General features: G+C 39.2%; 1 protein-coding gene across 3 annotated transcripts; it reads left to right on the top strand.

Annotated features, from left to right (window-relative positions):
• On the top strand, nt 1–25777 carry usp28 (ubiquitin specific peptidase 28). 3 transcript variants are annotated; one of them, XM_085421207.1, is made up of 26 exons: nt 1–161; nt 2800–2877; nt 4241–4361; nt 5061–5148; nt 6153–6315; nt 9742–9828; nt 9937–10074; nt 12159–12229; nt 12333–12409; nt 12487–12635; nt 12748–12875; nt 13065–13160; nt 13229–13408; nt 13613–13821; nt 14675–14745; nt 15010–15238; nt 16651–16983; nt 17668–17801; nt 18325–18606; nt 18882–18977; nt 19572–19750; nt 20065–20143; nt 21003–21082; nt 21543–21666; nt 23362–23560; nt 24363–25777. In XM_085421207.1, exons 1-26 carry the CDS (start codon nt 102–104, stop codon nt 24536–24538), a joined length of 3627 nt encoding a protein of 1208 aa, XP_085277333.1. In that variant the 5' UTR covers nt 1–101; the 3' UTR covers nt 24539–25777. The 3 variants fall into 3 exon arrangements, with proteins under 3 accessions (XP_085277333.1, XP_085277334.1, XP_085277335.1); XM_085421208.1 differs by having other exon boundaries at nt 2803–2877; nt 16648–16983; nt 24363–25776; XM_085421209.1 differs by having other exon boundaries at nt 4–161; nt 16648–16983; nt 24363–25772.
• The last annotated feature ends 567 nt before the right edge of the window (nt 25778–26344 follow it).

Genomic DNA, 26344 nt, shown 5'->3' with positions numbered 1-26344 from the left:
CGCGCACAGCTGGCCTGTCGCTCTCGTGCCTGACAGATGGAGCTGGTTTGAGTCGGAGGCAGTGCTGGAAGCATTTGGGGGGAAAAAATCAGAAGGAATTCATGTTTTCGTCTGCAATGAGAGCCGATCAGTCTGAAAATGGAGAAAACTCAACCAACTCGGTGAGAGCTCAGGATGATGGAGCTGCTATTAACACAATAAGTGGCATGTTTGTGACGCCTGCAGAGCTAACCTTAACACTAACCCCTCTGTTGTGTGGGCACAACCCCCGGAGGCCAGTGTGTGTTCAAAAATCTGCGATTTTAAAGTTTCCTCTGATATTCTTTAATGTAACTCAAAATAAAAATACATTTTAAAACGTTTTCAAATTTTAAAAAATAACGTTTTTTAAATCGGTAGGCATAAAATACACTTTTTATTTTTAAATCAAACTTCCGACATGGCTTTTTAACCAGATGTGACTACTTAACTGAGCCTTGTTTGATTGAACTTCTATTTTTTTTTTTTTTTTTTTTTTTTTTTTTTTTGCTCGTTTAGTGACCAACAGATAAAATAATGTCTGTGGAGGTTCTCAGTCATCCAGGTCATCGTAGTCAAAGGAGCTTGCAAAGATAAAATAATAACACTTTAATTATGCAGAGTTTTTTGTATATAAATACATATTTTATTAATAATTCCCACTAGTTAAACGTAAACTACGTAACATTTACATTTAAACCGTTATTTGGCTCAGTAACTATTAATCCAACCGATTGCTCTTTCAATAGGCTTTTGTAATTATTCTAAGACAGTGTGGAGTGATTAGTGATTTTATACTTCAGGGAGGGCTTTCCTCTAATTATATATGATGTGGTGTTAATGAAAATGCAATGCAATCTAAACGTTTATTACACTTTTTTGGTTTGGTATTGACACAGGAGGTGTGTTTGAAGACAGAAAGAGACAGACCCACTACTGCCCTCTCACCATGCCTGGTGGCATGGTGAGTGGAATGATAAACAGAAGCTTGTGCTATCCATGTCAGTAGCTGAAAATAGAGGCTAACCAAGAGGGTCTCAGATAGCCACTGGACTCCATATAAGTCTGGTCAGCCTGCTCCTGGCTTCCTTTGTGTGTAAGAGAAAGATACCATGACATGTGCACCTGGTGTCAGGGTTGCAGGCTTTATATAGAGCCTCTAACTCAGTAAACGTGTGTTATTTCTTTTTTAAAACTTCATGTGTCTGTGAGGTCAAAGTATATGACTGCCTGGGAACACTTGTGTTTGCCTGTCCGTGTGTGGAACAAATAATGTGGTGGTGGGAGACTGACCATGCAAAGCCTGCTGGCTAAAAGAGGGGGATCTAATTGGAGGAAGGGTACCTGAAAGTGCCCCCGATTGGCCAGTGTCCCTGATTCACTGGTCTACTTGAAACTAAACAGAGAAGGCAGATACACAGACTGACATCCCAGCAAATCGCTAAGGTTTATTCAGTTGCTCCCTTTAGGAATCTCAGCGGATCATTTCCCTCCATTTCATTATCTCCCTTGCATCCTGTTCTGTCACACCAGCCAGTCTGCATGTCCTCTTTCAATACATCCATTAATCTTCTCTGTGGTCTTCCTCTTTTCCACCTGCCTGGCAGCTCCATCTTCAACATCCTTTGCCCAGTATGTGCACTATTCTTCCTCTGCACTTGTCCAAGCCATCCCAGCCTTGGCTTTCTCACTTTGTCTCCAAACTGCTCAACCTGAACTCTCCCTCTAATGTACTTATTTCTAAAGCTGTCCATCTTTAACATCTTCATCTACATCTCCTGGCTTTTTGTCAGTGTCTGATCTGACATTCTGATCAGTTGATCCATTTTGTTGTTGTGGAACTCACCCATAAATTACTGCCTCTCAATATCTCTAGCTATTCCAAAGCTTCTTCCAACTATGTTTCAGTTCTACTCATTGGAAATATAATTTCATTTTTGTTTAACTGTTCCTACTCAGCAAACTGCCTGTGTAAGTCACAGAATAGAGATGAGCCACACATGAGCCATGCACTTATGTGGTCCTCAGTTTGTTCCACTCCATGTACATTAGGTAAGGAGGACTGTAAGTGGGATGACACACTAACCTTGACATCTTTTGGTTACCACAAGTGACTTTCTTAGACTGGTCTTGTGTACCCTCAGTACTGGTGATATATAGACCAGACGTCACTTTCTGGCAGGAGTAATGCCAGCTGAATGATTGTGAGATCCCCTCTGAAATCCTGGTGTTTTCTCTGCTGAGGGAATGCTCATAAGGAAGTTGACTGGTGTTTTACTTTTGAATTCCTTTGGATAAATCATCTTTTTTGCCTCTTCTGACAACAGGGCTCTTTTTTTCTCTTTTGAAAGTCAATTTTTCACATTTTTCTTTCTTTGAGTGCCATTTCAGCTATCAGAGAAAAACTACCAATAGCTTTTGGTGAGAACAAAAGCACTATTCATTTATTTTGTTGGTGGCGTATTCTTTACAACATATTTCATTCTTGATGGAGGACAGACTTGGATAGTGAAAGCAAGGATTATTGAGCCAATCTAAATGGAGGACTTATTGTTGCCATTGTTACTGTAGTGATATTTATTTCGTAACAGTTGTAACTTCAAAGCCAATAATACTTCCAGTGGATCGCCTACTTGTGCTACAGTTATGTCCATTTTGTCTACCCAAATGGAAATGAAATGCCAGCCCATCACTGCCTCTAATGCATGGATCCGATACAGGAAGTTGTGTGTAATGGTGATAGAAAGATCTAAAGTCTGCCTGGTGTTTTCGTTCTCTCAGCAGAGTGAAATGCTGATCAGCCAGCTGAGGGAGATCACTGGCATCCAGGACCAACAGATCCTCTACAGAGCCCTGAATGTAAGGCCCAACAACTTAGCATCAGCTTTTAGAATCTGCAGCATCACATGTTTAGGGTACTACAGTTGTTTGACACTATGACTTTCAGACAGTAGAACAACATTCACGGGATTCCCGTGGCTGAGAGATTTGTAGTTTTAATGTGATTAAAAAGCTTGTAGGCCATTTAAAACACCATGAACCACAAACTGATAGAGTTAATACCATTTCTTATTTAGCTTGCTCAGCAGACCAGCCTCAACAAGAATCTGCTGTTTCACTTTAATAATATTTCATTTTAATATGATTGTCTATATAGTCGACTAATGAAGGGGTTTAGGTCAGGCTAACCTGAACTTACATTTCATGGAAGAAAAGGTTTACACTTTTTCTTCCACTCATCAAGCTTCTCGCTCCCTGTTGCCACAATATTTGAAACGTGTTATGGGCTATTATAAAATGATGACATTATTAAAGGTACAAAATGGACGATTTATTCCAGACATTCAGGAAATTGTTTATATTTAAAATGATTTTTGAGAAAGAAATGAAATACATAGAGTAAAGACTAATCTGAATGTGTGTATTTTTTAATTGATTATTTGCCCACATCTCATAATGGTAAAGTATCCTTACAAACATTCCTAGATTAATATCCAGATTCCCTAAAAATGTGAAACATTTCTAAGTTATGCTACGTCTGGTAAATGCATCTCCATCCATAACTTTATGAGTAATGCTGCTAACAAACAGATAAGCTAGCAAACATCCTGAAGCCATAGTTATTTGTAAAGAAATCCAAATGGTAATCTAAGTAATGGTGAGAATTCTGCTTTTAGCTGGAGAAATATATTAGACAGTTTAAAAGGTAGGAGATGTTTTATAGCAAGATTTAATACCATGAAGAACATGAATCTAAAACTGTTAAACTGTAGCAATCCATTCCCGCACTATTAGGCAGCTAAAGAGTCTTTGAAGTGTAAATTATGTTAAAGACCCCATAGGGTCCCATTTTTTCACTCCAGCACTCTACCTCAAGCTTACCATGTTTAAATACAGCTGCATATGAAAACCCCGTTAAAAGATTGAATGAATTGGAACATCATAAAAGTAACAGTTAAACAAACAGTACATTAAACACACTGGTTAACTTTCACAGGCATCGTGTAACCAGATGCAGACGGCAATAGGGTTATGTATTCGTTGAGTCATACAAGTCTAAAATTCTTGTTTAAAGCACAATCGACTGGATATGGCCATGTGTTTATATTTTGATTTGTGTGTCTTTAAAATGTGTTGATTTATCCTTGTGATGTATTATTAGATGTTGCAGTCACAGATAAAATCCTCAATATTTATATATTCCTTCTTCTCTCTCCTCAAGGTCAGTCAGGGGGACATTGGACATGCTGTTGGACTGCTGACAACCCAGACTGCAGAGGTTCAGGACCCTGGAGAACCACAGGAGTCAGGGACATCTGGAGAGGCCTGGGAGGGCCAGAAAGGTACTCTGGGGATGCAAATTGACACAAAGCTGATAGCAGAAGTGACACTTCCAGCACAAATGCAAACTGAGCTTAATGGATGAATATAAAGAAAGCTTTACTATGAGACATCAAAAGAGAAGAGAAGACAGCAGTAAATGCATTCAGTTGGCCAGCAAAAGGCTGTTGGTTTGAGTCCAGCCGGAGACACAAATCTCCTTTGGGGTGGCATCAAGAAGGGCATCCAGAGTAAAACTCTGCCAAATCAAACATGTGGTGACCCCTTGTGGCAAGGGGGCAGCCAAAAGTGGCTACTACAGATTTGCCAAAATCGATTGACTTATGTGTGGCGTTAGGGAAATTAGGTATGAAACAGATAAGGAACACACTGCTCTTCAAACACAAGTAAAATGTACAAAGAATGTGTCAAGCATTTTTTTTTCGAGGTGAACTTACACATATTTTAATATACATTTAAAGTATTGCCATTCATAGCCATCTGTTTGGGGATTTTAATGGTAAGTAAGCTAACAGGAGAATATCTGAGCAATGTTATGGGTCATCCATTTACTTTAGTTAGAAAACAATGTTTGAGTGAAGGCAGAGTCACATAGAAGAAACAGAATTTTATTATGAGTGCTCAGTGTGATTTTTACATTAACCCATTTTAAGTTGAATTATAGGATCTCTGTTGTAACGCTCTTGTGGTTTTTTGTTCAGGGCTTCCTAAAGATGAACTGCAGACCGCTATAGAACTCAGCCTGCAGGAGTCCCACAAAGCCCAGGAAGAGGAGCGAGAATTTCATAGGTAAAGGACGACTTTTCATTTGATACAACACTTGTTTTTGGTTTAATTCACTTTTTAATTTCAATAGAGAGAACTATGAAAATTAAAATGTTAGCGGCATGAGTGTTTTTCCTCTCAGGCTACTAAATGGCCATGGATGCCACAACTATTATCTTGGCTGTGTGAGTGTTACACTCTCAGCAAAGGTCACTGCTGACAGCTGACAGTTCACACGGAGCAAAAACACACAAAACAGTGTGGTCTAGCAGTTAATCTGAGATCAAAAGTAGATAAAATAGCAAAGAACTTTAAGTGTCTGACTACACTTTCTCTCTAGCCATGCTGGATGGATTGAAATGAAATTTCTTTCAGATGATAACCATCTATCAAAGACCTTAACTAATTATCGTAATGGTGATTCATTGACTTTTGATGAAGAGGAGATTTCATTTATCCAATCATAGATGGCCCTAAGATGATTTAGCTCCATGTCTTTGGGGAACCTCAGATTTCTTAACGTTTCATCCCATGCAGTGTTTCAGTTTACACTGAAAATGGGTAGTTATGGCGGTTTTGGTCCAGCAGTACCCCACACAGTTTACCCAAGGACACTTGGGTAAACTGTGTGCAGCTTGGGAGCTGCAGTTTTAACACTGAACCTGGAGTTGCTTCCAGTAACAGGCCCGCGTTTTGCATTGCAGCTCTTTTGCCACTGAGATGTGAGCAGATGAATAGGGCAGTTACTTCAGCATAGTTCATTCACCATGAGCTGTTCTTCATTTCAAATGCTGGATTTAATGTATAAGCATGTTGATGCTCATAATTCCCACAATACTGATTACCTGTTAGACTCATTTGCTCCTCTTGATGTACATTTAATGTTTTTCTACAAATCTTTTTGGGGTGATTTTACTTATAAAGATTACATTATACTAACCCTAACCCATAACACTGGGAATGAGTTAACCTGTGTTCAATAGCGTTGTCAGATAACCATTTTAAAGTGGTAAACTGATGTTGTGCAGGGCTCTGGAAGCCAGTGCAGAGGAGAATGCTGCGAGAATAAAGAGGAAGAGATGTGAAGCCCAGAGTGAAATGTGTAGCCCTGCAGAGTGGATCCGTCAGGAAGATTGGCCTGTGGGCATTCGTAATGTAGGAAACACCTGCTGGTTCAGTGCTGTCATCCAGGTGAGGACAAGGAGCTTTTTTCACCTAACAAATAATAAGATGAAAAAGGAGCATTTTGGTTACAGAGGTCAGATTAATAACAACAAATGTCCATAAATATAACCCCTATCATGCTTCACAGAGAGATACTAAACAATCAAAATGTTGCTAAAATCTATTATTGCTTGTAAAATAGTGTAATTTATTTAGAATGAAAAAAAAAAACCCTCAATCATAAATATGATCAAATAGGAACACATGACATTGTAATGCCATAAACGTCCTGAATATGTTGATATAGAATGAGATCCATGTGAATTTAAGCAAATGGATGTAATACTTTAATTGACTTGTCTGTAACAGACTTACTTAAAATTCCTTATAAAATAACTATCTTAAAATTTAAGTATTTAAGACAAGTAAAAAACATATGGAAGAACAAATATGCAAAACATAATAGGGAATCTGTTGACTTATAACAGATATTTACCACCAATTTGAGGAGGAATTAGGAGGTTGAGGGTTAGCATTAGCAGTCACAAGTGTTTTAATTTTTTTTTTTTTTTTTTACTTTTTGTTTTAAGTTGTTTCATTTAGTTTCCTAAATTGATTTTCTTGGTTCATTTTTGGGTGAAAGCATTTTGAGTTTCAGTCTTTTTAATTATCATTGTATAAAGGGCATATGTCAGAGGCAAGATTTAGCAAAATCAGTTCAGGTATTACAATAAAAACACTACTTTTTTGAAAGCAGCTGACTCACAATCTTGTAGACATCTATCGACTCAAAAACAAGGCCATCAAAGCCTCATCAGCCAAGCTGTAATAGCTTAAGCAGTAAACAGTTTTAAGTTTAATTTTAGTTGACTGTAATAACCCTGATACCCACTAACATAAATTAGTGTTGTATTTTTAATGTAGTGTATATATAACACATGTCGATGTTAGACCCATATGACACTTGACCACAAAAGTATTCAAATTCATATTCAGAAAACATAGCGACACCTAGCATGTATTCTGTTGCATGAAACTCATCACCGATCTCCACCTGTTCTAACAGTCTCGCCTCTGTTGCTCCCAAGACCTAAATAGCTCTTGCACTTAGTTCAACAAACATTTATAGACTTGGAGTTTCCTTTCAAAGATTTCTAACTTCTCTTGATCCAGTGTCAATCATCACATGTCTGTTTTGCTTTCAGCAATATCTGTCACCTAGTTTTTCCATGGTAAAATTTGACCACACTGGGTTAAAATGTACAGTACAGACATCTTTTTAAAGCGAAAGCAGAACCTGTTCAGCTACACAAGAATCTCCCTTCTATCTCACCTTTTCATCAACCCTCTATCTTGCTAATAAAGTTAAACATCTTCCCGGTGAGCTTGAGCATACAGTATTAATCTGAGCTCTTAATTCTATTATAAGTCCATTCCAGCTAACTTAACTTTTCCAGGCCTATCAGGTAGCTCGGCAGAAACCAGAACCCTAACTGAGATACACCGGCTATATTGATAATTAAATAGCGAGCGAGGACGGAGTGAGCGGTGGCAGCCTGAGTATAAAGTAAACAGAAGAGACTGTGATTGTTTCTCTCTGTTAAACTCAGATATGCTTCCATATCTGTTAAGAAGTCCCACCCGCATATGACGGGCTTTTATCTGGAAATTGAAATGGGGGAAATAAGGCCGTATTGTTAGAATACAAATGGCGTTCAGATCATACCTTTTTTTCTCTGTTTATTGTACCAGAGTCACTTCCTTGTTTTACAACTGAGCTGTTGTAGATTCAACAGAGCTTGACTCGTCGTCTCCCCTAGAAAATTTTTATGCTATCAGATTGAGGCTGAGTGACCACGTGACTCAGTTGTCAGCTCATATTTCTTCAATTATCCTTTGTGGACTAAATTGCAGTAAAACTGAGATAAACCGTAATTGAATTTCCCTCTGAAATGTAAATGCATATCTTGATACTCAGAAGTGCTTATAAGCTCCCATCAGCCCTGCACATGACACATAAGATTAGTATTAATGCATTTAGTTTATCCTGAGAAACATAGGTATCTTATGACAAATTGATATGGGGTTTGTTCCTGGCTGTAAATATATTAAGCTATTGACATATACCGTTATAAAACCTTATTTTCCGACTTGCTGACTTCTTAGTCTTTTGCATATTTGTCACACTTACATGTTTCAGATGGTAATGAACTAGTGATTTGATTCAGGTGTGTTGACCCAGGGTAATATCTAAAACCTGCAGGACAGCGGCCTTTGTGGCCTGGAGTTTCCCCCACCCCTGTTTTACATCATCAATGTAACGTTTTCCCCCCCGAAAAAACCTAAATAAATAGCTCAATACATTTTTAAGTAATAAATTGCACCCATAAAATACGGAATGTAGCCAATTTATGTGTCTTTTATTATTATTTTTTGGCAATAATTTCAGGGTTCAGGCTTTAAAGGGTTAAACAGGCTGTTCATCCTCAAAAACCCTCCAATGTAGCTGAATTAAAGTAATTCTGGAGAGAAGAGTGGGCCAAAATTCCTCCACAGTGATATGAAAGACTCATTGCCAGTTATCACAAACACTTGATTACAGTTCTTGTTGCCAAGGGTGGCACAAGCAGTTATTAGCTGTAGGGGGCAGTTACTTTTTCACATAGGGTTGGATAGCTTTTTTCCCCTTAATAAATATACTCATCATGTTAAACTTTATTTTGTGTTTGCCCAGGTTATCTTTATCTAGTTTTTTTCATGATCTGAAACATGTAAGTGTGAAAAATGTCCACAAATAAGAGATTAGGAAGGGAGCAGGTACTCTTTCGCAACACTGTATGTGAAGAAAAAAGAATAACAAAAAAACAGAGGATGTTGGCCTATTTTAGCCTACATTTTTGAATCCAGGTGAAACTACACCACAGTATTCATATGCAGATCAGCCACAACATCAAAACCTTCCACCAATTATTTAACCACCAAAATATCTCTGACCCGTTGTGGCATGGATACAGGACTTTGGTTGCTCTTTGTGGTTTTCGCAGTTGATGCTTTGGAAGTTTGGATGCTTGGTCGTTGCCTGTGCCTCATGTATTCCTCAAGCCATTCCCAAGCAACTATTTTTCCCTGCAGAACATTGCATTAAAAAAATAGAACTGATGTCATTAGCCTCACCTTTCAGTTATTGTGATGGTTGTTTGATGTGTGAATACTTAATCTACTTAACACTCGCATGCAAATTTCCAAACAGCAAGCTAAATGTCAGTGGCAGAACATTAGCAGTGTTCTTTGTTAATCAAGCAACATATTTGTAAACATATGTCCACATTTTCTCCTCAACCAAGTTACAATAAATGTTCTGCTGTAGCGATGATCTGCCATCTGGTAATCTCCCATATCCAACCTTCAGTGGATGGCTGGATTTATGTGCCTTGTTATGCTGTCTTGTTACAGTCACTCTTCCACCTGCCTGTGTTCAGGAGACTGGTTCTCAACTACCATCTGTCTGAGAAAATACTGGAGAAGTGTAAAAGCCATTCAGTAAGTAAGCTACTGTCACGAGTATATACAGAACAGGATAACACATAACTCTTCTTACTTTGCCGCTGTGATATAAGGGTGATGAAGTTGATGAGTTTACGTTAACAGGACAAGAGGAACATAGCCTTCATGCAGGAGCTGCGCTGCCTGTTTGCCCTCATGGTGGGCTCTACCCGCAGGTTTGTGGATCCTTCTGCTGCTGTGGAGTTATTGCGTGACGCCTTCAGGACCAATGAGGCCCAACAGGTACGAGATATGTACAGTATTTGTCTTTTTAAGGAACAACCTAACTCCGCACCTGCTTTTAATACTCTCTGACTTGCTGATAAAGCTGAGGTGTTCCTCTCTCAGATACAGTAACCAGAGCACATCTGTCAGCACCTTTTCTGCAGGGCACTTCAGACTTCTGGTTTCTCTGAAATTTGTAGCCACTGCCTCATTGTTTCTCATTAACTACAGGGACATGTAGGCTTTAATGGTCAGCAGTCTCTCTATTTTTCAGCTGCTGTCCTTCTCAGACTCATTTTCTTTATTTTTTCTATTTTCCAGCTGAATATTTTATTTGTGTCTTTGAAGGATTTATGATGTTTTAACTCTTCTAAACCACCATGACAGAAACCAGCCATAATTTTCCAGAGCAAGTCTGCCCACAAACTTTTTTTTTAGTGTCCATTGTAATAGGATCAGCAGACGGCAGGCATCATTATCTGGGTTTTGCACTGAATCCATTAAATTTACATGCAGTCCATGTTTGCCCTGACCTGCTCTTAGCCCAGTTCTGTCAGGGCCACTTTAGTTAAAAGAGGTTTGTTACTTCATCTGTAATAATTATGAATTTTAGGCTGGGACCTTCCAATCCTTCTACCTGCAGATTTGCAAAGTCTATAGGGAGAGCAGCAACAAGACTGCTTAAGTGAAAAGAGCAGGCATTAAAGAAAGGGGCTGATCTCTGGGTGAATTCAGGAGGACTGTTTCAAGCTGATAGGAAGGCAAAACTCAAATAACGTCATACCGAGTTACAACCAATATATGCAGAAGAGCATCTCTGAATGCACAATATGCTAACACCAGGTGTGACCTCTGTCAGCTAAGAACAGGAAACTGAGGCCACAGTTTTTATGCACTCACCAAAACTGGACAATAGAAGATGTTGCCTGGTCAGCTGACTCTTGATTTCTGCTGCAACATTTGGATAATGGGGTCAAAATTTGGTGTAAACAACATGGAACCATGTTGTTCATCACCCTTATATCACAGCGGCAAAGTAAACAACATGAAAGCACAGATCCACCCTGCCTCGACTCAATGTCAGGTCAGTGGTGGTGTTGTAATGGTGTGGTGGATATTTTCTTGGCGCATTTGGGCCCATAGTACCAACTGAGCATTGTTTAAATGCCTCAGCCTATCACATGTTGCCAACCATGCCGATCCCTTTAGACCACAGTGTACCCATCATCTGATAGCTATTTCCAGCAGAATAACGCACCATGCCACAAAGCTCAGATCATCTCAGACTCGTTTTGTGACATGACAATGAGTTCACTGTACTCATTTGGGCTCCACATTCACCAGATATCAATCCAATAGAGCACCTTTGTGATGTGACTAAACAGGAGATGGCTCGTCACGGTTGTGCAGTCTACAAATGTGCAGCAACTTCATGTCATTTCCAGCACCTTGTTGAATCTATGCCATAATAATTAAGGCAGTTATGAGGGCACTATAAGGTTCATTCCAGCACTGGCAAGGTGTACCTAATGAAGCGGACAGTGAGATTATAAGCAGGCTGAAACTGTTTAAATAGGATGCCAATTTGAGACTCTTTTATTCCCCGGTAAAATTCACAGAAGGGAATCAGCTGAAGATTTAGCTAATGTGGCTGACTGAGTTCAAGTGTTCAGCATGCCAGAGGTAGTGCTATGCACACCTGGTCATCATTTAGTCTTGGTTTAAGACTTCCCAGTGGTCATGCAACAGGTGGTCATACACTTAGACAAGCTCCATTCACTGGGGAAGACCATGAGATGATACTGAAACAAGTTGATCTTTTATTAAGATTTTAATTAAGAGCTAAAAGACTTTTTCTTTATCTAACTTTCAGTGAAGATTGTCATGTAAATGTAATAATATTTAACCTTCCCATTTGTTGTTTATATGTTTATGTAGATTCAGCACATACTAATGCTCAGCAGTCCCTTTAGTTCTTAGACAGCCCTTCATTAGGTCTTTATACATCAGAGACAGAGTACAGAAAAAGCACATAACAGAAAGACAATTAAATAAATGACTCAGACAAGTAAATTGCCCTTTTTGAAATGTGTCCCTTTTAGGATGTCAGTGAGTTTTCCCACAAACTGCTTGACTGGCTCGAGGATGCATTTCAGCTGGCTGCCAGTGGAAAGTACGTTTTAAGCTGATGGCACCCAGCGTGTTTTGTCATTGTCATCTTTAGTGCACTACTGCTTGCTAAATTAATTTAAAATAATGCCATGTTTTACTTTTAGAAATGCAGAAGATAAACAACATAACCCCATGGTCCAGCTCTTCTATGGTACCTTTGTGACAGAAAGAAGACACGAGGGTATGAGTTTGGTCTTTTTATTGGTGTTGTCTATGATTTTCAGTCATCCCCTGGTATCTATGTGATTTTTTTCTCAGGTAAGATGGTATATAATATTGAGCAGTTTGGCCAGTACCCCCTGCAAGTCAATGGCTTCAACAATCTTGATGAATGCTTAGAAGGTGCTATGGTAGAGAAGGAGATTGAGTCGGTTCATTCAGAGCATCATGTCACATCTGGACGTGAGGTGAAGAATTTGATAAACTTAAAATTGAATCTCTCTTTGTGCAGCACGCTCGGCTAGAGTTTGTGAAATTTAATGATCTGCTAAGAAACTCTTTATTTATTCATGTTTTCAGAGATGGTTCAAAAAGCTACCACCAGTCTTGACATTTGAACTTTCGAGATTTGAATTCAACACCCAGCTTGGGCGCCCTGAGAAGATACATAAGAAACTGGAGTTTCCTCAAATCATTTATATGGACAGGTGAGTTTAAAACAGAGGGGGATGGTTCCAGACTAGGCTTGTTGATAACTTAGGCCGCGGTCATTTCCACCAAAATGGTCATCCAACTTTATTCCATTGGTATTTTATGATGTGTGTATGGTGTAAATATTTAAATATAACTTTGCCACATTTTTAATTGTAGGAATCTTCTTGTTTTTGTGGTTACAGATATCTTCACAAAAACATTGAGCAGACCCATGAGAGGAGAGGAGAAGTAAAGAAACTAAAGGAGCAACTGGCAGTCCTTCAACAGAAACTTGAGTGGTAAGTTTTATCCTTTCTTTTTTTTAAGGTCAAATCTCCATCTAATTATCTGCTTTCTTTACTCACAGTTATAAAAACTATGGCTCTGGACCTACAAAGTACCCTCTAGCTGACATGCTCCAGTTTGTGCTGGAGTTTGCTACCACCAAGCCGACTAGCGTTTCCCCAGCTGAAGACTCGAGACAGGCCGCATCGTCACCGACTCCTCCAAGTGCCCCCCTCAGTGAAGCCATTGCCAAAGAAAGCAGGTGTTTACCTTTTTCAACTCTACTCTTCTTGTATAGAGCAACAGCATTATACTCACCGAGGCCACAAGTGGGATCTCGAAAATGAAATCATCTTTTAATAGATTTAATTTATTCTCAGTTAGTGTGGTTCCACACAGTCGTCTCTTTAAATGGGAAATCCTGACATGCTTGTAACTGCTGTGTCGTTGTTCTTGCCTTCTTTAGTGATCCCGGAGAATCAGTTTCATCAGAGAGCCTGGGTTCCAGTGTTTCCAGTTGCCAGAGGACCCCCATATACAAGCCCTTCACTCAGTGCAGACAACCTATTGACTGCCCACCACACCCTGCCCCCCACAGCATCACAGAAGAAGAGCTGCACTTTGCTAAAACCTGTCTTCAGCGTTGGAGGACTGAAGTTGAGAATGACATAAATGGTATGCTAATGATAATTCTCTTTTTATACCCACATTGATATTACCTTAAAGATTTACTTATATTGCTTTGTAAGCATCATATGAAATCATAACATCCTTCAGCTTTCTTTGTGTTGTGTTTTCAGTTGTTAAGCTGCAAACGATTTGTCTTTTGGTGCCTTGCTTGAGGGTTGATAAGTTCAGAGTGAGTAAACCAAAACAATCAAGCTGCATAGTATAAAACCCAAACATGCATAGAGTAGAGTGGGGTCATAAATCTCCTTGGGTTTTTTACCTTGTCTGGCATATTCCACATTATATAAACTCACTTGAACACCCAGTAATAAAAACACTGTGCTTAAAGATATGCTTCAATAAAACTGCTGCCAAACTGGATACAGCAGATGATGATGATGCATTAATGTGGGTAGCCTTGACAGTGAAATTGCAATGAGCCCCACGGTTTCCAATGACACTTGGTCTGCTACACTTATTCGCCATCTTCAGTGGAATAAAATACATTTCATTAAATATAAGTGCTGCAGGTGAGTAAAGAACAAAAAGTGTACTGGCACAGAGCTGTGCACCTGCACAAAAATAGAGCCAATGTTCTTCTGCTGACTGTGACTCATTCAGGCGCAGACAATACATCAGAATATGTTAAATGTCAAGATGAGTCATATTTCTTTGAATACGGGTGATAGACATTTGGCCGGCTCTCTCAACTTCCCCATTATGGCACATATCATATAAAATGTAGGACAGCTATGCAAGCATGCAAATTAGTATTATTCAGATTGACTTATTTTTGTTCCAACAGTTGTGAAAATCATTTCCTTTCAGGGTCTGTGTTTATTTTTTGCTTGTTTGCCAGAACTAAAGGCCAGCATTGACAGGCTCACTCAGACGCTCGAGGGCATGTACTCAGACAACAGTCTCTGCCAGGTAAGGCCTGCACACTCACCTAATTTAGCAATTCAATTACATATTTTACATCTGCAGCTGTAGAAAGTGAATGAGCTGAGATTAGATTAAACTTTACTGATATCTACAGAGAAACAGAAAATAGTGTCATGTAAACAGGACAACAGGACACAAATAAGAACAGGTCAACTGAAAGTAATGTTGCAGTTCATGGCGAACAGCTGATATTAAGTTGGGAAGCTGGATTCCAGTGTTCTTTCTCTATGTCTCTTGTGTGACTCTTAGGCCCCCTACAGACTCCATGCAGTGCTTGTCCATGAAGGCCAGGCATCAGCTGGTCATTACTGGGCTTACATCTATGACCATGCTAACCAGCGCTGGCTGAAGTACAATGACATAAGTGTCACTGAGTCATCGTGGGATGAGCTGGAGCGAGACTCCTTTGGAGGCATGACCAACGCAAGTGCCTACTGCCTAATGTACATTGACGACAGGCTACCTCAGCTCATCACAGGTACACCTACCTTTCAGTTATTTTATTTTTAAGAGGAAATGAGAGGAATGAAAGCAATTTTTGCAGAGCGTTCTCCGTTTACTTGATGCAAAGAGGCAGTTCAGAGGTTTCAGCTGCTCTCTCCAGTGCAAAGATTCCTTTGTCCAACCTTAATATTCAAGAGAGGAATGCTATCAAACACCTGAGCAGAAACCAAAGCATCAACATACTATAGCTGACAAGCGGAGGTGTACCATTCAAGTCAATTCAACTGAAATATATTTATTTTTAAAACAAAGGTTTATCACTTTGTTTATTAGCCAGGATTTATTTGAGATTTTATAGATTTATAAATGTATACCAAACTAGTACATTTCATTTGCCAAATTCAAGTAAATTTAAAATTCACACTGTATTTATGAAACAAAATGCTCAGCATATCATTATAAAAATGGTTTGTCAAGAATTCCTCATTCCAGTATTCAATTCAGTTCAGTTTTAAATAGCTCGAATCACGACAATAGTCGCCCCAAGGCGCTTTATATTGTAAGATGATGGATACAAGCACTTGGCGACAGTGGGAAGGAAAAACTCCCTTTTAACAGTAAGAAACCTTGGGCACAACCAGGCTTAGAGAGGGGCTAGAGGTGAGAGGAGGGGGAGACAGGACAAGAGATGCTGTGAGTGTGCATAAATACATGTAGAGAGTGAAAGAATGGTTATTAAAGAAGAAAGAACACTCTGTGCTTCATTGCAAGTCCCCCAGCAGCAAAGGTCTGTTGTAGTGTAACTAAAAGATGTTTTTTTAAAGTCACCTGATCCAGCCCTAACTATAACCTTAGGAAAGTTTTGAGCCAAATCTCAAAAGTAGAGAGGGTGTCTGTCTCCTGAAACTAAACTGGAAGCTGGTTCCGCAGAAGAGTGACTATTCTACCTATAAATACTGTAGTAACCACAAGCCAGCAGTCTGTGAACTGCTGAGTGAGTCTGTTGGGGTGATACGGTACTCTGAGGTCTTTAAAATATTCAAGACCTTTTATATGAGGGGACACATCACTAGATAGACAGCATCACTTATGTATGTACTTATGTAAGTGCTAAGCAACGTTAAGGAGCAAAAAATATGTTTTTTCCTGTAACTTGGACTCATGTAGTGAGATTCAGTAAAGATAAAGGAAACTGAAATGAAAACAATTTATGTATAAATTATATGGAGTTCACCCAGTAGTGAAGTAGTGGCTAGATACTAGAAACTAGAAACGCATAAACATTTTTCTATGCAAACATTTTAAGTATAGTAGCATATTGAAATACCTATTTGTACAATGGATATTAATATGCATGAATTCAAATGGTATTACTTGAAAGGCATTAAAATGATAATAAATGACAGTTAATTTCCTAACTAAAATGTCTTACATCCCACCCAGAAGACACAGATGATGAGACGGGCCAGGTGCTCCATGGCATGGACTCTCTGCCACCCATCCTCAGGCGCTATGTCCACGAAGATAACCGCTGGTTCCAGCAGGAGCTCAGCGAATGGGAGGAGCAGTTCTGCCAGACAGCAACCCCGCAGGAAGAGTCCACCGCCTCTGCAGAGCCCACAAGTCCCAGTCTGGATAACATACAGCAGTCACCTGTTGAGCCAGCACCCCAGTCAGGATCCACTACTGAAGAGGTGGATGAAGGAGTTGCTCCAGAGCCACAGCCAGACCAAGAAGCAGAGAAAGAGCCAGAACCTGATCTCAGAAAAGAGCCAGAAGGTCTGTAGTGATGCCTGAAAAAGTGAGAATGACATAAAATATTTCATCACCACTCTAGATAATGTGGAGATGTATATGAAACATGTAGTCATTGTAATTATGTTCACACCAGGGCAACTAAGCCAGTTCAATCAAATCTTGAACCTCTTTCAGGAGCACAATATATACAGGATGAGACTTAAGAAGCAGATTAAAACACAAAGTATTATATATCTGTTCAAGCTTTAGCCTAAGGAGCCCAAAACAGCAGTAGACATTGTATTTAAAAACTGTATGGACCCAAAATATAATTAGCAAGGATAAGCAATTCTCAATAGAAGAAAATCTAATTCTACATGAAATATTGAACTAGTTGATTGCACTTCTTTGTCCAATTAAGCAGGTGTCAGTTATCACTTTCTCTCCAACAAAATCACCTCCCTCCAATGTAGTTTTATTGGCTGTGTAACAAGAGCCCATCAAAAATGTAATGAACACTTGTTACTGCAGAGCTTTCTTAACTCTAGACAGAAGTCTGCCCTCAGGCTGGACGAATAGACTGTATCATTGCTCAGACCTTCTAGGTGGGGTCTCTAATACCAGATGAGATTAGAATATATCCAGTAATGTAATTATATATTTAGCACTTCTTCTTTTCAAAAGACACATGAAGAGTCAAAGCCTGTCTTTCTTTTTTGACCTTAGCGCAAACAGATTTATCTCCCCCACCACCAGAGGGCCCTGGCTGCCAGCCAGGTGATACCAGCACTCCAACAGTCACTGACACCACGGGGGTCAGCCAGAGCTCTGATTCAGAGGAGAAGGAGCCGCAGAATCAGGTGAACAAGTACACGACACCTCACCCTATCATTCCCTACCCTACCATGTTGAATATGGGTCAGAAATTCTAGGCCACAAAAATAAAGTGCGTCCATCTGGGTCAGCGATCAGATTTCCCCAGTTAGCATGGTGATGACCCTTCAGGACTTATGTAGAGCTTATTTAGAGACCTATTTAGATTAGTGTACAGATAACAAGTAGTTATTTGAAGTAATTTTTGCACTTTTTGTTGTGATCATAATATAAACATAACTGTTTTTGCTGACCCAGATAACCCGCTTCTGTTGAATGCAGATAACTATTCTGAATCACAATATTTCTCACCATGTTTCTCATTGAATACATTTGTTGTTAGAATTGCAAAGTACTGTAAATTAGCACTTTGAGACACACTGTTCAAGCCAGGTACTAGACTTCCAGAGCTTACTGGTATGCTGACAAGACCCCCAAAAGCTGTGAAAGCATACGCTGATATAAGAGAGTATATACTAACGTGTTCTATCTGAAAACTTTCTCTGTCAGATCCCTGGCCCTGATGTAGAGCTTTGCGATCAGACACCATCTGACATCCACGTAGAGAAGGATGACCCAGAGGTGGCCGGCCTCGTCTCTGAAACTGAAGAAGAGCCCCAGGCTTCTGGAGAGGCTCCTGAACCTATCGCAGAGCAAAGCAATCAGGAGCAGCAGCAGCAGCAGGAGGTTCCAGCCAGACCACGACAGACTGAGAATGAGGTCTCAGAAGTGGAGATCCCCAATGTGGGCCGGATCATGGTGAGGGCGGATGCTGACGGATACAATGAAGAGGTAAGGCCTAATGTCTTAATGGAGTGTGATTTAAGCAGTTATAAATACATACCTGCAGCTGATAGCTTTCCTAGTCAGTGGACACAAATATAAGCTAAATGATCAAATGCAGGGTTAATGTAAACGTTGATGAGATTTAAAGAGATACAATAGGTTTTGAGTCATATATCATATGTGTCATATGTTTTTTCTTTGTTTACCCTTTGGACTAATTATCTGTCATTTCATGGTATAATCATTCTCTTTTTTCTCTACATTGTCATGTCATTTCCCAGATGATGCTAACTCCAGCTATGCAGGGTGTCATTCTAGCCATAGCCAAGGCCAGACAAATTTTTGATAAGGAGGGTCCTGAGGCTGGCCTCATCAAGGTATTTTTTGTTTGGGATATTGATGTTCTTTTAATCACACATCAACTCTAAATTGCAAAAAATCTGTAAAAGCTGTATGACTGATTTGACCTGATTTAGACCCAGATACTCATAAACTGTCCTTGGATCAACCCGTGCTCTAATTGCAGTTTTTATCTCTCTGCGAGACAGTTTTATTAAAAATCCACTCAAAAACAAAAATGCACATTTTATGGGACTTTTTCGCTAGAAGTTAATCCCTGAAGGAATTCCTTTTATCCTAAACTGGAGGTTCTCTTGCAATAAGCTCGGGAAGCAAGATTCACTTTGCAGGGTGAGAAGCCTCTTGAAGTATTCTTTCTGTATTTGATAAAGAACTTCTATGAAGCACAGTGTTTCATATTTAAAAAGATTAACATCAATAGCAAGATCTGTATTTTAACTTTGTCACTAAAGTCATGATGAAATCCCCATATTTCCTAGATTTTAAACAACAAAGAAAATACTTTAACTTGTGAAATGTGCGGTCCTTGTATAAGTTACACTGAGGCCTTAAAGTGTACAATTAATTAAATAAAGCATTAAAAACATTAAAATTTCCCGTGGTTCTTTCAGGCTTTCCATGAAGAGTATTCGCGCTTGTATGAGCTCTCTGAAGAGGAGACCACACCACAGGAGGATGCACGTCTGCAGCACGCTCTGGTCTACTTCTTCCAGAACAAGGCACCCAAGCGTGTCATTGAGAGGACGCTGCTTGAGCAGTTTACTGACCGCAACCTCAGTTTTGATGAGAGGTGCACACAGCCCTTGAGTGGCCAAAATAATTGTAACACAGATGAATTTTGTCCTAGATTACCCCAAATAAAAAAGTTTATAAATGAACTAACATAGAACAGAGGCATTTCAAGGTTGTAGCGTGTGTGTATATACAGGAATAGGAGTGTAATACTGTGGCTGGAAAGCAGAATGGTAACTAAAAATACAGTAGAATATATAGCATGCATATTGTGCCATCTAGTGTCCAGAGTTCAGAGCTGTAACTTTACAGTATCTTCTCCTTTCCATGCATTTGCTGTTAAACTTCATTTATCATTTTTGGTACTTACAGAGCCATCAGTATCATGAGGGAAGCCCGGGCCAAACTTCGTCTCATTAAGCCAGAAGACATGGACATGGAAGAATACATGGTACCGTCTCTAGGCTGAACGGATAAAATGTTTGATTTTTTTATGCAGGGAAAACATCATAAATATGCAAATAAAGAAATTAGTATAATTTTCAAACAGATATTTGATGAAAAAATGTCATTAGGTCCATGATGCAATATGGCAGTGATCTGTAACAGCAGCTGAGACTTGCCCCCAAAACAGAACAGGGGCAGACATCTGTTAAGTAGCTTCACTGGGTTGAATTTTTGTTCCACTGCTGAGCATCTGTGGAAAATTAGTGGCTCTGTTAACAGATTTGTGGCCAAATCACCTCATTCTTGCCTTTAATAGCAATAAAAGGCTAAAAATCCAAAAGTAAAAATAGACACCCTGCACTGCTCTCAAATGTCAGTTTTATTAAGTATTTTGCGTTTATAAAAATATTATTACATGGCTATCTCAGCTTTATGAAGGAAGTTTGTTTGTGTTCAGTATATTAAATCCCTAATCTGTGTTTATTTGGGTCTGCGTGGTTGACATTCCAGTAGGGAGCATGTAAACCCAGTGACATTTGTTCACACTGGAATGAGAACTATGTCCAGCATGGAAAGACAGCTGGGATGGTGAAGACACCAATCACAGACTGCAGTAATAAACTGTTTCTTATATCAAGAATATAGCATAAACCTAACACCAAACTTGTCTTTGATTAAATGACATATTCTCTATGTCTTTATATCTGTGCAGCCTCTAACAGTCTGATTTTACTTCTTTTTTTTTCTTTTCTTTTTTTCTACAAAATAGAAGTTTTTATTCAAATACTGTCAAGTGGAAAAAATAGGAGGAGTGTAAAAGAGGGAATTACGTGATGGTGATATTTCTGTTTGCTCTCTCACAGCAGTGGCATGACGATTACAGGCTGTTCAGGACGGTCTTTGTCAATCTGTTGACTGGGCTGGAGCATTACCAGCACGGGAAGTAGGTGTCGAATATTCAGCACAACCCACAACTCAGCATGTGTCTGACCACATTTTTCCAGATTAATATATGGTTGTTTGTGCTCATTCGTGCGTTACACATAAAAAATCTCACACATCACTGATCCTTTTGACACTGCCTATTAAGTTATGAATTCTTTACACAGAGTAAAGATGCACTCATTTAAAGCCAGGATATACATACCAAAGAATAGTTAATGATAGTACAGTTCAGATATCTATATCCTTGAATACTATAACTTTAGAGTAACATAACACGAAACAATTTCTAAAAGCATGGGGACCCTCATTTTAAATACTTTTCATATGTTTTCAGATCATAAAACTAAATATTTTGCTTACATTTTGATTACATTGTGTGGGAAATAACCATTTCTTTTTTTACAAAAAGTGTATTTTTTGTGTAATATGACAGCAGTTGTTGCCTTTGCGTACTGCAGGATGCGTGATGCACTGAATTACTTGGCCCACGCCTACGAGACCAACAGCACCCTGCTGCGAAACGGAGAGAAACGTGGTGTGGACAAGTCTCTCATTGCTGTTTACAGGAGGAAGTGTCTCACTGTGAGTAGGACTATTTTCCACTCCGTCGAATTGCAGATAGATCGCTGAGCTCGATTCTTCTCTATAAAGTCTGAAATATCAATAAAGAAAAAGTATCTAAAAATAAGAGGTTTTGGTTTGCTTAAAATAAGATGTTTGCAGATCATTAGAATCCATCCTCTGGGAGTGATCCATGTCCCCCTGACATTTTCTAAAATATATTTCTCTGTACCAAAAATGTGGATAGAAGGACTGACTGGCCAAGAGGGCCACATTTAGGAGAGGAAATGTTTTGATAAGCTGCGCTTGGTTTAGTTTCCCATTACAGCCTGTATAAAATCTAGTCGGACAGTATTAGAGCAGGAGTAGATTTGTTCTCCAATGTATTGAATTTTATAAAGTATATTGACTTGGAAACGACGGTTCTTTAATTGCTGTTTTGCAGCTTTTGATTGTGTCTCTCGAACCTTTACTTTTAAAATGCCCTACATTTAAAATAGTTTAGTATCAACCTCATTTTGAATTTGATGGCAGCAACACGTCTCAAAAAAGTTGGGACCAAGGCAACTGGTGTGAGTGGTGCTAAAAAGAAACCGCTGGAGGAACAATTTTCACTACTTAGGTTAACTGGCAACAGGTCAGTTACATGATTGGGTAACTAGTCAGGCAGCGTTTCTCATAAGTAAAGCAGACAGAGGTTCACCAATCTTCAAAAAGAAAATGTGTCTGCCAATTGTGGAAAAATTTCAGAATAATGTTCCTCCATGTAAAATTGCAAAGACTCGTGAAATATGACTCGTGAAATATCATGAAAAGGTTCTAAAATTTGGAAAAATCTGAATGCCTGTGATTTTCAGGCCCTCAGGCAGCACTATAATAAAATCAGGCCTGATTCTGTTATGGAAATCACTGCATGAGCTCAGGAAGACTTCCTGAAACTGGTGTCTGCGAATACAGTTCCCCATATTATCTGCAAATGCAGGTTAAAGCTCTGTCACGCAAAGAGGAAGCCATATATGAACATGATCCAGAAAGGCTGATGTTTTCTCTGGGTCACAGCTCATTTAAAACGGACTGAGCAAAAGTGGAAAACTGCTCCGTGGTCATGGACGCTGCATCCTCTGGACAAAAGAGGAAAGGGTTTATCCGACTTATCATCAGCACTCAGTTTAAAAAGCCTGCATTAGTGCCTATGGAATTGGCAGCTTACACATATGGAAAGGCTCCATTAGTGCTTAAAGATATATACAGGTTCTAGAACAACTTGTGCTCCCATCTAGATGACAGTTTTTTCAGGAAAGACCTTGAATATTTCGGCAAGACAATGCTAAACCGCATGCTGAATCTATTACAACAGCATGGCTTCATGCCCTGCAGTCCAGACCTTAAAACAGCTGAAAACATTTCATAAGCATAATCAAATGAATAAGATAAAACAAGGAAGCTCAGGACTGTTGAGCAGCTAGAATCCTCTATTAGACAAAAATGAGACAACATTCCCAAAAGTTCAGCAGCTGTTTTCCTGAGATCCCAGATGTTTACAGACTGCTGTTAAAAGGAGTTGAGAGGGCTACACAGTGGTTCCGGTGCTTGTGATTAAAATATAGGGTGATAACATGTGCAAATCATTGTATTCTGTTTTTTTTTACACTTTACACAGCATCCTAGCATTTTCAGAACAGGGTTTGTACATATGTCCTGTCATCCACCACACAGGCACTAAATGAGAGCGCATCGCAGCTATTTTGCAGCGGTGAGGAGGCCAAAGTAGAAGAGGGTATTGCCATCATGGATGAAGCCGTCATCCCCTGCCTTCACCTGATGAACCGGGACTCGACTTTACCCCAGGAAGACCGAGATGCAATGGAGGCCATCCGCAGCCACTGGTGCTGCTGCCTGGGCCGAGACATGGATCGTAAGTTTAGATTGTACATCAGTCTGTACCGTCCAGCTCTATTATTCTTATAGCTGTATACATGATGTCTCATATGATGAGCTAGAAGTTTTAATTACAGCAGCTCAAAAAGAAATAAATATATAAGGTGGCTTGCTGCCATGGTTTTGTGCATTTTCTGCAATACTGACTTTTAGGATGCTTTTAGGTTGCTGTAGGGTTTGCATCAAAAATGTCAAAATACACTCAATTATTTTTTAACTTTCAATAAACACAAATCATTAATTTTCAGTTAAATGCAACTGACATATATGAAAGAAAGGGTTTATTTTTTCAAATAATTCATCACTGAGGAAAATGTGCTTGATATAAACTGGATGTATACCAGTAAAGTAAATTTCATTTGACCAGATTCCATTAAATTTTACATTATGACTTATGTAACAAAATTATATGGAAAATTCACATGTAATCAAATTACTTTAAGTCAGCATGTTGGTGCATCTTGAATAAATATTTTATGTGTATACAGTAGATGAGGATCCCTTATTCTGAGAGTTTGAAATACATTTAAATTAAAAGGAATGTGGGACAGAGGCATAAAGGCTTATATTGAGTCAATACAGTATAAAGTTTGCATACTCAATAGTGTAGGTGCACCCTTAGACAACATTTTGCTGTAATTACACACATACATTTAATTCTATACCAGTAATGCTGCTAGCTAATTAAAATTTAAACCTTAAATTGAAACAAAACTGCAATAAAGAAAATCAACAATAAACTAAGTCGCTCACTTCTGCTGCTCTTCCTTTGTGTTCAGAGTCATTGCAGGTGAAGCTCGGCGAGTTGCTTCCCAGAGTTCTGGACGGTTCAGCTGACACAGTAGTGCTTAAAGACCCACCCAAAGTCCACGTCACCCAGGCCTACGACCTGTGCAGTCGCCTGGCTGCTGTTATGGAATCCATCCACAACACATCAGTGGTCATTGTGAAGTGAAATCCCAACAACTCTTTTTAAACTGTGTATCTTAACTGAAAGTGTCCCGGCTGATGGTTTCTTCTCCACTGACAGACTGTAGGGCGGAGACATCATGTAGTTTTAGCACAGATTGTTTATTTTAGTATATCTGCTGTTTTGCATTGCACACTTGCCTTGTTCACATAGCAAACCCTGTGGGTAAATGATGGACCATGCAGGGCTGTCACCACACGAATACATAATTATTACAAGAACACATATCGTGGCATTTTACCCCAAAAGCCTCAAAAAGAAGTCAATGTTCTTCTCAAGAATATTAAGGTATGCACTTTGACTGCTCACCATACGCAAACAGCTATAATGTGTAAAAGAGGTACAAACTGTACTTAAAATTTTAAGGACTACATCACAAGGATATGCAAAAAGAAGCCCAAAAGGTTGCAGTATTGCTATGTTTTGCCTGGTACAAGATGGAGAACCAGCAACTCTAAAGCGGGGATTATCTTTTCAGGTAACACCTAAAAGTTTGAAACTTGTCTGAAACTGTCTTTATGTTACCTGCTACAAAGAGACCGATAAAGATTTAAGTAGCTCTGACCATCTCAATTTACAAAACCAGCTTGCTGGAGAACAGTGAGGCATTGAAATTCTGATTGGTGCAAATGTTCATATATGGAAATGTTTAGCTGGGCTACCCCGTTAACTTGAAAAAGTGTTAACAGTTGTCCTGTCGCTCAGCTCTGCAGTAAGTGACTGGATTGATATTTGGATTGTGAATATACAAGACTAAAAAAAACCCACAAAATTTATACTGCACAGAAAATAATAGTGTTTAATAGATTTTTAAAAAATATATGTTTTATATTACTTTATTATCTTTGAAGGTCTATCTGTAAACGCTGTAAGCCTTTTGAAAGGAGACTTGATATTGGCAATCCTGTTTTGTGTCGCAGATGCAACACGTTATCGTGAATGAATGAGGATTTCTAGATGAGCTACTGTAACAGCCATTTTTGCCCACTGATTTCAGTCTTTCACTTGTGCTCTGTGATGATACAAATAAATGTTTTAAATACTCTCTGCGTGCTTATTATTGAGACTATTATTGTGACTTGTGTGGGCAGGCTTTGAAGCTGTTCCAGCTGTTGTTCCTTCCCAAAACCAAAGCAGCATCACAAACACCCAAACAGAATTAATCCGCCTAAGGAGTTTGGCTGTTCCCCAGTAAGTATTAAAGAAAAATAAATCAATGAGCAGCAATGTTTGGGGATTTTTTTTTGCATTATAGTAAACATCTTATTTTGGATAGATAGCACATATGCCATGTGTTTTAATCCACAGAAGATAATTGATAATACCCATTTCCGGGCTGGCTGCTTCTTCCAAGGAGTCATACTTTATTGTATTTTTTTTTTCAAGTTGACTTGTGCACTAGTTGTCTTTATGCATATAAGACAAGGCTCTGTCATGGTTTGGTATTTCAGCCAGTGGTGTTGGAGATTGATGGAATTATGAACACAGAAAAGGACCATCAAATTTTGATCTGCCATGCAAAATTATCTAGAAAGTATCTGACTAGCAACAGCTTCAACATGGCAGTAATCCCAAACACACTGCGCAGATGCAGTAAATGCTTACCTGGTTAAAAAAGACACAATTGAACACTATCAGCCATGGATTGGCCTCCTCAGCTTCCAGAAGCAGTGTGGGATCATCTTGACAGAGAGCAGAACAAATGCAGGCAGCATCCAAAGAAGAGCTTTGAATCTCCTTCAAGACCCCTGGAGAACAATTCCTGGAGTTACTTAAAGAAAGTACAGGACA

Source organism: Rhamphochromis longiceps, linkage group LG10 (genome assembly GCF_057381845.1).
Source record: "Rhamphochromis longiceps isolate RC_006_pf linkage group LG10, R_longiceps_female_GT1.1, whole genome shotgun sequence".
NCBI lineage: Eukaryota > Metazoa > Chordata > Actinopteri > Cichliformes > Cichlidae > Rhamphochromis > Rhamphochromis longiceps.
This window is presented reverse-complemented; position numbering and strand designations above follow the sequence as displayed.

Excerpts from the sequence above, each read along its gene's own strand:
- usp28 (XM_085421209.1), top strand. The coding sequence starts at position 102 with ATGTTTTCGTCTGCAATGAGAGCCGATCAGTCTGAAAATGGAGAAAAC. Across the intron at positions 4,362-5,060 it reads GGCCTGGGAGGGCCAGAAAG|GGCTTCCTAAAGATGAACTG; the intron begins GTACTCTGGGGA and ends TTTTTTGTTCAG. Across the intron at positions 21,667-23,361 it reads ACAGGAGGAAGTGTCTCACT|GCACTAAATGAGAGCGCATC; the intron begins GTGAGTAGGACT and ends TCCACCACACAG.